Source organism: Tupaia chinensis, unplaced genomic scaffold (genome assembly GCF_000334495.1).
Source record: "Tupaia chinensis unplaced genomic scaffold, TupChi_1.0 Scaffold000077_1, whole genome shotgun sequence".
NCBI lineage: Eukaryota > Metazoa > Chordata > Mammalia > Scandentia > Tupaiidae > Tupaia > Tupaia belangeri.
Window position 1 is genome coordinate 2,537,529 of NW_006159538.1, and position 15,114 is coordinate 2,552,642.

The window sequence follows — 15,114 nt, forward strand, 5'->3', positions numbered from 1 at the left end:
GGGTTGAGAGTTCTGAGATTCTTAGCAGCCAAGACAAAAAGGAAAGTACGTTTAGTTACATAGTTCCATTGTTGATACAGGAGAGTGGATATTGGCCTTTAGATCAGAACACTACCTGCATTAGTGTTTAGCTTTGAAACATTCAACAAATGCTAAATAATGTCTTTAACAGAAATAGGTATTTTATGAGTTGCTCTGTATTTTTTTTTTTTTTTGCAAAGCACTCAAACATGTGATTTCTCATTTAATTGTTACAACCCTGTGGCATGAGCATTTTCGATTTCATTTTACAAATGAGGGGACAGGCTCTGAGAGATCACAAGTAATTAAGTTGTAGAGCTGTGATTCTAAATTCACCTCAGCACAGATACTTATCTAAACATTGGTTAAATGACTTTAAAATATAAATTATCTTTTTGAGCTTTACCTACTTCCCATAAAATTGATGGCAGTAGTATTATTTTTGTTGTAGCGTATTTGTTGAAGTTAAAGGAGGTACTCATTGGGAAGGCCATTGCACATAGTATGTGATCAGTAAATGACACATTTTCCTACTTCTACTCCAGGAGACGTAATTGTGCTACAGTGGCAAACACCAGTGGAAAACTTAGGCCTCAGCTGCTCAATGAGTCCTAGCAAAATTTTGGTATTAAGGGTGTATTGGAAGCTAGACAAATTAATAGTCTTGGCCAACAAGATATTATTCAACAATGAAATTCCATGATTAACTTCATTTCTCTAGCTAGAGTCTTTATTATCACAATTACTGACTTTGGAACCATCAAAATGTCACTATGAAAGTAAATCTCAATGCCTCTAGAATAATTTCCTCCAAAAAGAATCACCTTTTCCAGTGTAAAGTCCACCATTTTTGGTTCTTCATTAAATTACTAAATGTGTAATAAGGGATATAAAATAAAGGATAATAAAATGATGGAATGTAAGTCAATGAAAAGGGAACCACAAGTATGGCAAAGTATTTCTTGAGAATCACATCATGGTAAAATATGTCCAGAACAGGGAATTTAGAACATGTTGTCCAGAGTAAAAGACAGAATATCTTTCAACATTATACTTAGCATTGTCCTGCTTTCAAATCAAAACAGACCAAACCAGAACAAACCAAAACAAAACTTGTATTTTGAAATATATGCTGCTTTTTAAGCCAAGCGTTTATGGTAGGTAGTGTCTTTTGCCAGTGTTCTCAAAAACTTTGCAAAGATGCAAATATTATCCTGCGGAAATTCTAAGTTAGACTCAAAACTTTGTCATTATGAGTAAGTCTTCAAAAGGTTCACGGAAATGTGTATCATGCAAAAATTATGCGTAAATATCAAAATATTTGCACCAAAATAAACTTGTATTTTAATTCCATTTTCCATGAACTTTTTGAAGTCTGTCATATTATTCTATAATCAGATTGCATTTTTCTAATGTGTTCTTCTAATATTGTTTCTTTCTTTCTGTCATCAAATATTTTAGGTATTTTTCTCGATTTCTTTGTTTTGATTATTATTGCTCAAGGAGCTATTGCCTATACGGTGTGGAATGTTGAGTCTAAACATCTCTCTCACAAAATCAAGATATTAGAAAAGTGGTAGCTCTTGCTCCTTTTAGACACTCATTTATGCAGGATGTGTTTGGCTTGTGTGGGTAAATCAGTTATGTGGCCTTATATAAACCTGCAAGTATTTCTGGACGCTAACACTAAATGATATGTAAACTACATAGAAAGGGCCTAAGATGCAATTCCTGGCTTGAAACACCTTTTGATATTGTTCGGGAAGACTTGATAGTGCACATGAACCAAAGCCCAATTCTTTAACGTAGTATATACCTAGGGGATGATCATGACGAGCAAACTAACTTTTTTTTTTTTTTGTATTTCAGAGATCAGGTAGATCACAGAGGTTATATAGTTCATGGAGAACTTGGGTTTTCAATACAAGTAGGACCCGACAAAGGAGAGAGAAGGAAGCATTTCTTAGCAATCACACAAAAGGTGTGATTGGGCTATTTTTACTGGAAGGCAAATCACTGTCCCTTGGTAGAGGATTTTAGATGGAGAGCTGTAGGAAATCAAGGGGTCAGTGTGTGAAGGACCCTGAAAGCCAGGTTGAGGAGTTGGTTGGAATACAATAGAAACAGGGAGCTGAGGAAGGATTTGAATCTGAGACATGAAGTAGAACTCTTGGAGGACTGTGACTAAAGGGACTGGGGATGCCAGTGCCGAGGATCAGGCAGACCAGAAAGGAGGCTGTGGCAGTGAAGTGGGCTTCTAGGCATGTGCTGGGGTAATTACTGATGACCAGAGGGCATTGAAGGGATGGACCAGGGCCATGGGTCTCTGTAGAAGAAAAATCAGCAAGCCTGAATGGCTAGCGAAGGTACCACAGCGAGACAAATTGTACTGATCCGCTGGCATTGATGCAAACGCAGGAAAGGAAGCGTAGGTGGGTAAGGGGAGAGCTGCTTTTAAAGGGAAGCCTTTACTTTTAGTTTAGGAGATACTCTACAGTATGCAAGTGGAAATCAAATGTCCAGTAAAACTGAAGCTTGGAGCTGGCATGGAAATGACAAGACATCCTTTGGCTAGCACCCAACCACTTCGATGTAGCTGAAACTTTGAGGATAGACAATATCTCAGAATCTTGTGGTGGGCTTGCAGAATTTCTATTAATAATACACATATCTGTTATTTCTCTTAGAAAACTCTTCTTGAGGAATGCACAAAAAATGTGACTGGTTGGGCTATAGTATTCACCTTCCCTGAGAAATTCCTCATCATCGCAAATTTGAAAGATTTTTTTAGACGTCTTTAATATTTAAATACGTATTTTAGGACGTAACCACAAAATTATTTTTACTCGAAAAAAGAATCATGTCAGAATCTCTATGTAGGAGATTTGCTTTAAAATCGGCGATTGTATGAGCATAAAATTTTCTATTTACTACAGTCTATGTATATAAATAGGGCAATTAGTTAATAACACATATTCAGATTTATTTAAGAGTTCAGTGTAGAGGATCCTAGTTATAATGCATTTTTATATATGAAAATAACATGAGATAACTTTTTTTTTAACCCACTTGAGCTACGAAATAGGTAATGGCCCTTAGTTCTCTGTTCTGTGACCGCTATGAATGACCCTGTATTCAGACTACCTTTAGAAATGAGCTTCTGAATAGAGGTTGATAAAGGTACTCTCCTTTTAGACTGTTGGAATAAAATACATCGCATCGTTGTCCAGACATGCCTTCTTCAGTGAAATGTATTTGTCTGTAAAGCAACAAACAAAAAGCCTCTCCTAGCCTGTGTCGTCTTCCCCTTCTGTTCCTAGAAAAGGAGACCATGCTGAAATGATCTGAGGCAGGGAACAGGCGGGTCAGTCTCGGCACCCCAGAAGGCAGGGTTCCCTGCACGTCGCTCCGTTTCACGTGCTGTTTTTCAGGAGATGGCTGCGATCAGTCATCTCGCATATGGTTTGAGAGAGGCTTGTCTCACTGGCAAGCAAACTGTTATTTAAGTACACAATCCACTCTACTACTGAAACAGTTTTGCCAAACTTATCCAAGTATTCTCACATGCTTAAAGATGGCATAAATATCATTTATTGCCAGCAGTTTTCTTCAGACTATATGGAATGTCTTCCTGCTGCCTGATCTAAGTGTCCCAGTTTATATTATGGCCTTTACTGCCTCTGTTTGATGGAGTGATCAGTAAAAATTTAATGACACTATAAAATAATAAAAATGTCATTAATTTACCACGGATCTTGGATGCAGTGGTTGTAAAGTTACATTAATAAACAGAATATTTTTTACAACAAAAAGCATTGTTACGTGGGAACGTATAAATAACACACATAAATTTAAGAGCAATTTTACTGTTAGCACACACATTATTATGGAATAGCCAATAAGTGTATAAAACATAGTATATAAAATTTTATTAAAATATACTGTGCACATCAAAAATTCAGCTTTTATCTAAGTGCAAAGAAAAGCCATTATTGTGTGCTTACTGTTTCATTGCTGTTCTTTCCCCAGATCACAATTTTACATTTGTTGCCAGTAAGAGGAAGTTGTTTTTTTTTTCCAAGATGAAAACAAACCTCTGTTCTTTCAGTTACTCCAAATCCATTCTCTCTCTCTCTCTCCACTGATGCAAAGACAGAATTGATCCATCTTGCCATGGGAGGGAGGGAAAAGTTGCTAATTTAATGCAAAGTTAAAAATAATGCCTGAGGAGTCGAATGGTTTGTTCAGTGACTCTGGAAAAAGGGATAATAAGGCAGCAGTCTATCTGTCATCAGTGAGGCTGCCCCATCATTGACTCCGATAATACGTGAAGATGATGGATCTACCGTCTTGTGGCTTGTAACATTTAACATTCATCAGCTCTCACTAAAGGGGGCTTTATCATTTAAATATCTTTATTTAATATGCAACATCTACCTCATACATCATAATTTCAAAGCACTTAGAGAGCCAACAGTCCTACAACACTGCAGAGCTGACTTTAATTTTTCCAATAACTTTTATGTTGCCTGTATGTTTGTGACTGACAATGCATAAGTAAGTGTCTGATCCCGTTGCTGCATGTAAAATGCACGTATCCCTGTCAGTGTGAAGATGGGCGAATTTTCCTGGGGAGAGTTGGGATTAAATTACTATGGAGGTATTTTGCTTGTATCTCCCAAGTATCTTACTTGGGAGCTACGTACCTTGTAAGACGAGTTGAAGCACGTGGGGAAATCTGGGCTTAAGAACTTGCCACCCACAGTCTGCATTTGTTCCATATAGGGGAATATGGGCCTTGGCACTCAGTGGCCTGCAGTTTAAACTTCTTGGAACTAAAGTATCTTTGTACTTCTCTCTGCGCCCATGTCCACATCCTATATTTACGAGGCTCATGTTCAACCTCACTGGTAAAATCTTTGCTTAGCTCAGCTGCCCAGACCTAACTGGTAGACATCACGGCCTCTTATCTTATGGTTATGTGGCTGGCAAATAAATATTCTGAGCTATTCTTTGAAGAAAAGAAGGAAATCTTCTGGGAGACTAGGTGGGAATTTATATGAAAGGGCGCTGGCTTTGTAGGGTCCTTCTTTAATCTCAAACACAAGTGCTTAATATTACCAAATCTAAAATGCAACCCTCTGCACAAAACAATTTCTTGTCATTGATTTATTTCTTGCCTATTTAGCTAGTGTTTCATGGGATATTCTTCCTTGACTTCTACTCTGTCAAAATATTGATATTTTTTAGGGAAAGTATCTCTGCAGAAGAATTTTTTTTTTCAATGAAGTCAGAAAAATGTATGACTTCAAAGACACCGTGAATGTGTTGTTGAATGTTCTGAATGTTTTTTGTTATGATTAAAAACAAGCTGATACTACTGAATTGTGAGTGCTCTTCATTTTTTATAAAAGAAAAGATATTATCATCATGTAAGCTTTGTTGTCTTAGGTTTTACAAACCATGGCATGTAATTTTCCCTCTTCTCCTTCCTTGTCAAAATATTGATATTCTTTCAGGAACTTTATTTATTTATTTATTTTTACCGAGAATATTTTCCGGTGAAATCAAAGAGAATGAATGACTAGAAAGATACTTGAAATATGCATATTGATAGGTAGCACGGTCTGTTGATTTTCAGAGAAAGTTGTTTTTCCCCCCATGAAAATACAGTTAAAGGTTGTTCTTCCAAGAAGATTGCAGGTGTCACATCAAAACTCCTTTTGCATTTAACATAGGAAAAGCATTCACATGCAAATATTTGAAATGTGAAACAATGTGCTAAAACAAAGGTTGAATATTTTGCTTTCCCTGGTACTACTCATCTTCACTTTAATTCTTTTTCTTTACATCATGACAACCAAAAGTGCTACTCAAAAATAGAAATTGGCTGATTAAAAGCAGCTGTCCTTCCCCCGACAATGTGCGAAACTCCCACATGGCTTGCGGTTGCTTTTTGTTGTGTCCTGCATCTGGGTTAATTTGTTCTGTGCAGCCGTGTTTTCACATAAGAAGATATTAGGGAACCATACTTGATTTGGTTTTTATTTCATTCTGTTTTTCATAAGTGTCATGTTTCTGAGGTTTTCCCGCACAGTGCTATTGAAACTAGTTAGTATTATCCAGTTGGGGAAATTCATGAGTATGATTTTTGTTGCAGATCTTTCATAGAAACGTGCTAGATTAAAGCAAGGTTTATGCTGTATTTTCTTCCAACACAGATTTCAACATACTCCATGATGAAGGGGAACTGGAAGACTTCCTGCACAATTTGACTGATGGGAATTAATTATAGAAATATAATGATATTCAAAAATAATCATATTAGAAAGCACAAAAGTAGTGAGGGTGTACAAAAGAGGCACAGCCTCTATCAAGTAATTGTATGTTTGCTCTTTAAGAATATTTCCAAGTTTCTAAACATCTTCCAGAAGAGAACACTCCAAGTGTTTCTATCTAATGCCGAACATGCTCAGTACAGAACTAGGTCATTGAACAATAGACTGAACAGCAGTCAGCACTCTACTGCTGCATAATGCATTAAGTATAACATGCAGAAACCATTCCCGGAGCTGGAAGCTGCTATTTCATGTCTGTAAATTCAAGCTGACATGACATTTAATATTGTTTCATAGTAATGAACAACAAGGTTTCATTCATTCATAAGCACAAGACAAAGCCAACTTTGAGTCTGGAAAGGAGTAGGGAGGCGAGAGGGGGACACACGCTGTGTTTCTGCAGACAAGAACACCATGTTAATGATGGTCATTGAGCCCTCTGCTACTGATCCAGGGAGCTGCAGAGGGAGCGCGTTCTGTAATGCTTGGGACTCGGGCTCCTAGAAGAACAGCAAAACATCCTGGGGCTTCCCTCCTACCGTGACAAGGGTATTTAACTTTCCTGGCTTGTTGGCTGGCTAGGAGGGATGCCCCCTTTTCAGCGCCCAGGAAATCACAGTCGAACCTCCTGGGCCAAGAAATAGTATCAGTGCCATCAACTGATCTGTCTGCTTTGAAATGTTTGTTTTTGAAAGCCTTGTGCCTAACATTCTGATTTGGGTTTCCCCAGGAATACGAATGCAAACTGTGATCTTCAAATGTGGAAACCCCTCTCTCATTCAATTGAGCACTCTATTTTAATAGGAACCGCTTTTTCTAGATTTCGCACTTCGGGCTCACCCCTTTCTGTTGCATTACTTTTAGATTACTGGAGCAAATGTCATAGAAATGTAGAGTGGTTCTGGTAGGTTCCACAGCATAGGTTCCCTTTCCTCACAGGTACCGTGGTCTAGATGCTCTCAGTGTCCCATAGCTTTAAGTAGAGTCTTCCTGAAAGATTTTCAGAGCCTAAGTTGGTCAGAAATGATGTCTATAAATCCAAGTTTTGCCCATTAAGCAAGATAGAAACTGGGGGAGAAAGTGGCTGCCTTGGAAGCAAATTAAGCCTCTGATTATTCTTTCCTCTAGGAAAGAACACGCTTTGAGAATTTGGGGCCCCAGTTAACAGGAAAGTCAAGTGAAGATGGAAAGCTGGGCCCCGGTGTCATCGACCTTACCCGGCCGGAAGACGCAGAGGGTGAGTAGCTCTTCCCTGGCTCCTTTCTGCTACTCCATGTGTCTCTGAAGATGCGTCTGAGTTAAATGCAGGACTTTTATGGTCTTGCTTGGGAGTCACCAGCTAGATTTTCTAGGCAAAGCAGAGGAAATGTTAGTCTTTATTCTAAATTATACTTGAGGACTTTGAGAAGCAGGTGGAGTCTATGTTACTGAATACATTGCAATCGAAGTACTTCAAGGTGCCACTTTAAAGTTTTCAAATAAAAGGACTCTACATTCTAATAAGTAACAGAATTCTGTGTTTCATCTGCCTAATTTGCTGTTTTTTTTTTTTTTAAAGAAAATGCAGGGACCAGCAGATGGCATAATGGTTACATCACTGGACTCCCACTTAGTTGACCATAGTTCGAGTCCCAGACCAGGCAGCTTAAAACTCACATCAGGCATGTGTGCATGTGTGCTCAAGATTCTGAGAGGAGAATGGAGGAGAAGGGGTTGCAGCGTGGCCATCTCCCCCAGGGGGTGATGTCTCACTTTCTGTCTCTCTGTCTCTCTAGTGAGCGCACAAGCCCTATAGCAAAAATCTCTCTTAAAAAAAAAAAATAAACAAAGGAGGACTTTTTGAAAAACTCCAAATCAAGTGACTCCCGGGTACAATCAAACCTTTTGGGGCACCAATGATGGTTTGTAGCAGATTTAGCAGAAACTTAATATTTGCTTAGGGAAGGCCCACCTTGTGTCTGGGCACTAATCATGACTAGCTGTTAAAAGTCTGGGTGGAAAGACCAGCCTTCCTCCCAGAATGTTTACCCGTGGCACTATCAATGTCCGTCCGCTTCTCTTCCCTTTTTTGTTTGTTTGTTTTAAATGCACAAGCAGCACGTCAGCAGAAATTGCTCCCCAGAGGCTGGCTACAATTTATGAGCTAGGTCAGCACTTGGGTAGTAATGGTGCCTGATTATTTACTGTGTCATCCCAGAGTAGGGACTGGTTTTCCCGTTAGCTGCTCCTTTGGCAGAATCAGTCCCACCAGTCACAGAAGATTAATTTGTTCTCTTCAGAGTAACATGATGCTTCACCCATCATGGGTCTCAGCTAAAGTCCTTCTTTAGCTTGAGGGAGAGAATCTTCCTAGTATCCCTTTTACTGGCAGGATTTCTTCCACGACCCTAATCCCTTGAAAACACGAAGACATTTCATAACAGCATCTGAACTGGGCATGGCTATGAGTGATAGCTTGGGGCCATCCCAGGCAGTTCAGAAATCCCTGGCATGAGCACTAAGACATGGGTAGCATCAGACATTAGGAAGCACTTCAGAGTTTCCAGAAGGCAGATTTTTCATACCAGTGGGAGAGCCTAATGCTTGATGATAGTCCTGGGGACAAGGTGTTAAAATAAATTCTAATTGGTATGCGTGTGTGTGTGGGGGGGGGGGGAGTGAAAAGAGGGGAGAAGGAGTGGGAAAGAGAAGACAAGAGAAAAAGGGAGAGGATGAGGGGTAGGAAGGGAGGGATAAAGAGGACTCGAACCTGAAATAGACTTGCTGTCTTCCTTGAAGACTGTGTACAGAAAGCCTATTGGCATCTGCATGGGTACTTAGATGTACAGGTTGCTTGTGAGTGAGAATTGTGGGTCCTCTGTCTGGGGGGGGCCACAGCATCCAAACAGTGGCCTTGCGTCATCTGCAGGCAACACTGAGATCATGGCGAGTTCAAAGTCTGGGTGGAATCGTTTTGGGTCTGGCCCATCTCAATGTTGTTGGAAGACTGTACTTTGGAGTACCTATATCATGATCATTTCATTTGAGAAATAAATACTTTTCCTAACTTTGGCCTTAGACAAGGAATGAACTGAGTTCTATCACCTTAGCCTCACTGTAGTAGACTTTTCTTAATCTGCCTTTCACCCTCTTTCATTTGGTTTCTTAACTATATGGGTGTAAATATCAATTGCCTCTCAGTAATACCGATAATCTAGTTGGTAATATCATATGTTTAGGAGTTAAAAATTATGGTTAATTATTAACCAGTATAAATGGGAAAATTTTTAAACTTAACTATAGAGAAACATCTAGAAATATCTTTGGAAATCTCAGTCAATACCCAGATTGTCTAGATTTAGGGCAATTTTGTTTCTTCAGACTTTCTTTTTTTTGGGGGGGGAAGTATTTTTCAATCACTTATATGCCAGACAATGTGTTAAGTTTTTTACATGTTTTTTTTTTTTCTCATTTAATCTTTAAGTACTCTGTAAGAAAGGTATTATTTTATCATCTTTACAGGTGAGAAAATTGAGGGTCAGAGTAACTGAGTAACGTGCTGTAAACCGTGTAGCTAGTAAAGACCCAGCTGAGATTTGATGTCGGGCAGCCTGCAGTACTGCCCCCCTTCACATACAGATAAAAGCCTTTGCTTTTTTGAAGAAACTCCTTGTGACCTTCCTCAGTATGGCCCATTTCCTCTCCCCTAAATATAGCAAGTCATGCCGTCCTCCGCGCTCAGGTTACTCTGTCACACATAGCGAGGTGCCTGATGAGCGTAACAGTAGACAGGCTGTAGTGGCCCAGGAGCTTAAGGAGCGTGTGAAAACCTCCCTTCAGAAGCTCGCCCAGAGTTGCCATTGAGACCTCATGTGCTTTTGGGGGATTGTGAGTTCATGAATGGAGTCAAATTACCTGCTCTAATGCCGACAGCAGCGTGATGACTTTGTGAGGACTGCAGGGATGGGTAGCAGCCTTCTGCTGACTTCAGGGTATTTCCTGGCATCTGTTCAAGTGTGAGCTGATTGCAAAGCCTGCTGGAGTTACAGTTCATATTAAAGTCAGAGTAGATAACAGGTACACATAATGCTTTCTCCCCTCGTTTTTTTTTTTTTTTTTTTCTAACAGGAAGATTAAGAAGGGACTAAAGTATCAGAAAAACTAAAAAAAAAGAATTAATTGTTTCTTCAGTCAATCTGTTGTAAAACAAACAGAAAAAATTAAAAATAAAAAACACACGTTTGAGTCCCTACAGTGTGCCGGCCTGAAACTAGACCTGGGTAAGCCCATTGGTGCTGGGAAGCGAAACAGAGATATCACTAACCCCTTGGAGCTAATCGTGTAGTGAGAGAAGACAGAATTAAAAGGGACATGCATACATATGTACATACGTATTAATTATCATTGAGGGAAGACTAAGAAGACCAGAACGTTGGGCTCTGCAGAAAATTGAGCTGAGAACTTCTTAGGGAAGAGGCTAGTTGGTAGGAGAGTCCTGTGTCCTAGCCCAGCAGAACTTCTCCCTCAGTTCTCATATGATCATCTCCAGCCTTCCTCCGGCTTTGGAATGGCAAACCCTACAGGGCTCTGCCCACCCTCCACTTCCACCCCACCGTCCCGTTGGGATTCTGAAATGACTCAAGTCAGTCAGCCCAGAAGATGCTTGAGGCCCAGTGTTAGCCAGGCTTCCCAAGAAAATATCTACCAGCCATGAAAATGCCAATATCCCTTAGTAAGCAACTTGTAGACCTGCTTCATAGCCCTGGGCATGGAGGCAGTGAGGAAAAGGTCACCAAAAGAGGCAGCTGTGCATGTGTATTAACCACTCATCAAAATCAAATGACAAAACCATGAGCAAGAAAAACAGAAATTAAAAATATAAAAGGCAAATGCCTTCAAAATTTTATTTTTAAAGTCCAGCTGTTATTTGGCTTGAATGTGACAAGACAGCATTTCTTGTTCACCGTGATATTTATAAAACTACAAATTCATTGGTGCTGGAGACTTAGGAAACATGCTTAAGGTCTTGTTATACTTTGAAGCGATTGACGGGCTTAACGTGTATTGAGTGCACAACATGTGTCAGGTCCTCTGTAGGACGTGTAAGGATGAGAGGCCTTGACTGGTTGGGTCTGTCACCATGTATTAAGAATGATAAATAGCTGTTTCATGTGGCATTTCCCCTCTCCTTGTCTACTTAGGCAAGAGATCAATTCTTGGGACTGGCAGGTAGCATGGTAGTTAAGGACCTGGAACTCCCACATGACTGACCATGGTTCGAGTCCCAGACCTGGTGGCTTGCTTTCTTACTTTCTCTCTCTCTCTCTCTTGTTCTGTCACTCTCTGGTCATATTAAAATAAATAAAGAAAGAAAGAAAGTTAAAGTAATTCTTAAAAAACAAAACAAAACAAACGAACAAAAAAACCAGAGAGAGCAATTCTTACCCAACTCTCCTGATTTCAAAGTCACATAGTAGAGTAGAAAGGGCTCTGGTCTGGTTATTGAACTAAAGTTCTTTTGCTAAATGACTGAAAACAAGTTACTAATGCCTCTGGACTGATTCTGCTTTATTTTTGGAAAGAGTCTTGTTGAGTTCAATTTCAAATTTATGATTGTTGTTAGGGTCTTCGTAAAACATTGAATGTATTCCTTTACATTTGTTGGTTTTTAAAGAATTATTTATTTAATTTTATTGATTAATTCATTTATTTTAATTTGACCAGAGAGGATCAGAAAGAGAGAGAGAAGACTCAAGAAAGCAAGTCACCTGGTCCAAGACTCAAACCGTGGTCGGTCATGTGGGAGTGTCTAGCACCTTAACCACCACACCACCTGCTGGTCCCAAATGTATTTTCTTTTAAGAAAGAACACACAGTAGCATCCATTTAGTTTTTTCAGAGAAGGGGAGAATAACACCTTAGAAAATATATTTGTGCTACTTGCTGAATTCAGTTTTCATGTTCATTGAGATTTTCTTTTCTATTAATGAGAGGATCTCTCCAGTAATATTTCCTGATTACCTTTTATAGACAGGCCCCCAGCAACAATAGTTGTGACTTGGCTTTTTAAAATATTTTTTCATCCTTTTTTTATTCTCTCTCTCTCTCTTACACCTGGAGTTTCTAAAGACGTACTTTTCTTTTTCTCTCTTGTGCAGTATGATTTTGGTAAAAAAAAAAAAAAAATCTTCTAACGTCTTTTACCATTTTCACTTTCAATTATTGTGTCTCAGTCTCAGGAAGAGGCTGTATCTCATTTTGAGGTGGGGAAGAGTGGAATGTGAGCTTACCATTTAGGGATGAACTCTGAAAGTGATTTTCTTTGGCCAGACTTTGGACGGTGGATCAGAACTGGAGCGAGGTGCTGCTCTCCACGCCTTGGAAACTTGCGCTGATCTGAATAGAAATGGATATGTGCACTTGGGGTGTGTCCTTAAGCATGGTCGCTCTAAGATTTGTTTAGAAGCATTTTATAGATTCATACTGAATTTGTGGATTGGATCCCAGCCAGGATGCCCTCAACCCTTCAAAAGTTTTCTTTCTTTATTTCTTTTTTGCATGTGTGTATGTGTGTGAACTTCTAACTACTTTTAAGTTTTATATCTCAGGATAGTTTTATTATCATCAGCTTAAGCTCTCCGTTTATGGACAGATAACAGAGAGTGCAATTCTCTGTCTTTTTTCCTTCAAAATGCACCACTTAATATGAATGTCCTCTCTTAAAGTTCTGCTTCCTCTTTGATTCATAGTCTCGGAAGTCTTTGAAGCTCTTCTTATTTTTTCTTGTCTTCCCTGGGTCCTGACTCGTAGTGGAAAAGGAAGATTGGCTCCATGATACATGGTATGTTCAAGGCATAAGAGGCGCACGGTGTCTTAATCTGGGGTGGGATTTAAATGTACCACTGCCCATACTTTGGAATGTAAAGGGCATTAGTTCAAGTCCACCAAAATACAGTGATTCACATTGCCATGCTGAGTCCCAGATTTGGGATAAAGGACAGAGGTCATTAACTGTACAATGCTGGCCAAGAAATCCCTTTTTATATCCCTGATAAGTAGTCGATTTACTTCAGTTTAAATGCCTCTGATAGCTCAGTGATAGAAAACTGACTACTTCTTAAGAAACATATTCTCATTATGTTAATTCTTTGTTAATAACTTATAACCAAGATTTGTTTCTGCTTCCTCGTAACTTTAATCTGTTGGTTCTAGTCTGATGCTGGACTCCGACAGAATAAACTTACTCTTTGTCCCTATGGCACCCCTTCAGATATTTGCTCAAGGACTAGGACACTTGGATTCTAGTTGTTCCATTTTAGATCATTCTTTTTTTTTCTGGTCTAATTTTTTTTTCATTTGTAAGTGAGAAAGTTGGTTTAGTTGGCTTCTAGATGACAAGTTTTTATTTATTTTTATTTTTTTGAGAGGTTTTCGCTATAGGGCGCGTTTGCTCACCAGACAGACAGAGAGAGACATAGAGACAGAAAGCGAGAAATCACCCCCCAGGGGTGATGGTCACGCCACAATCCCGTTTTCTCCATTCTCCTATCGGGATCTTGGGCATGCACGCACACACACCCAACGTGAGTTCTAAGTCACCAGTTCCGGGATGTGAACTGCGGTCGACCACGTGGGAATCCAGTGACATAGCCATCACGCTAACTGCTGGTTCCCACAAGTTTTTATTTTGAAAGTCTCTGATTTCATCATCATATACTTGCAACCATTCACCTTTAATACAACTAGAACATAACAAGTATCACTTAGGGCCCAAGCAATCTTCTAAATGAATATAGTTATTGTAGGACTATACCAGAGGTGGCATGCTTTTGCCCAAGAAGGTATGCAACTACTTGAGCAAGCAGGAATAGAAGGTGAAGAGTTATATCTAGAAAAAGAAAAGACCCAAGTAAAATCAGAGAGAGCATTGACCAGATTTCTGCTGTGGGCATATGGATTTGGCCCTTCCCTAGCTCGCTAAAACAATGTATGCAAGGCTTCTCGGAAAAATGAGACAACAGAGTCTCTTCGGAACCAGCAGGCTGGAGTCTGAGGCCAGGGTGGGCTGTGAGGGAGGCCCAAGACATGGTGAAGATGAGTAACAGTCACACAGGCTGGGAGATAAGCAGAGTTCATGAAGCCCTTGGCTCTGGACTAACTCTGTTGTATGAGTATCACAAAAATGTATTTTACTGTGGATATAAACAGTTTTAGAGGATCCTGTGCACCAGTTTATATCAGCACTATATATAAAGTGCAGCTCTCTTAAACAAGCAAATAAACTTCTCTTTAAGAAATATATTTGCTGTGTCTTAAAAGCTCCCAAATAACTTTTAATGTTGGTAGAAAACAATTTCCATTGAACCCTCCAAGTGATGGATAGTCCTGATGGGGCAAGAGAGTGAAATGTCAAGATTCTTGTATAACTCCATCTCCTAATACTCCATAAAGGGAGCTCAACCTGCTTCTCACAGTTGCTTCAGCTAGAAAGCTTAGTCAAAGACTCACTTTCCCTTTAGTGAGGAACCTAGCCCTGACTGATAGCTAGGTTTCATCGGGCTGCCCTTTCTAAAGAGGCATCAATAGTAGGGTGTATAATCACCACAGGGAAAAAAATATACTTTTCTGAATGATTCTTCTCTAGCCTGGAAAATAAATGTCTGTCTATGCTATTACTGAATCATACAAAAATATTTTGCCAACTTGCTGTGGGTGCTGAGAAACAAAAGATTAATACCATCTACTGTGAAAATGAGACCCCAAACAAAAATAGCTG

The 15,114-nt window shown here is 39.4% G+C and overlaps 1 protein-coding gene across 22 annotated transcripts in view; it reads left to right on the forward strand.

Moving 5' to 3' along the window:
* The window catches only part of SOX6 (SRY-box transcription factor 6), a 666,092-nt gene that overhangs the window by 607,676 nt on the left and 43,302 nt on the right, over nucleotides 1-15,114 (forward strand). For all 22 annotated transcript variants that reach the window (XM_027768610.1, XM_027768624.1, XM_006142513.3 and 19 more), the window contains one exon: nucleotides 7,488-7,596. In XM_027768610.1, coding sequence (XP_027624411.1) covers nucleotides 7,488-7,596 — 109 coding nt within the window. The remainder of the gene's footprint in view (nucleotides 1-7,487; nucleotides 7,597-15,114) is intronic.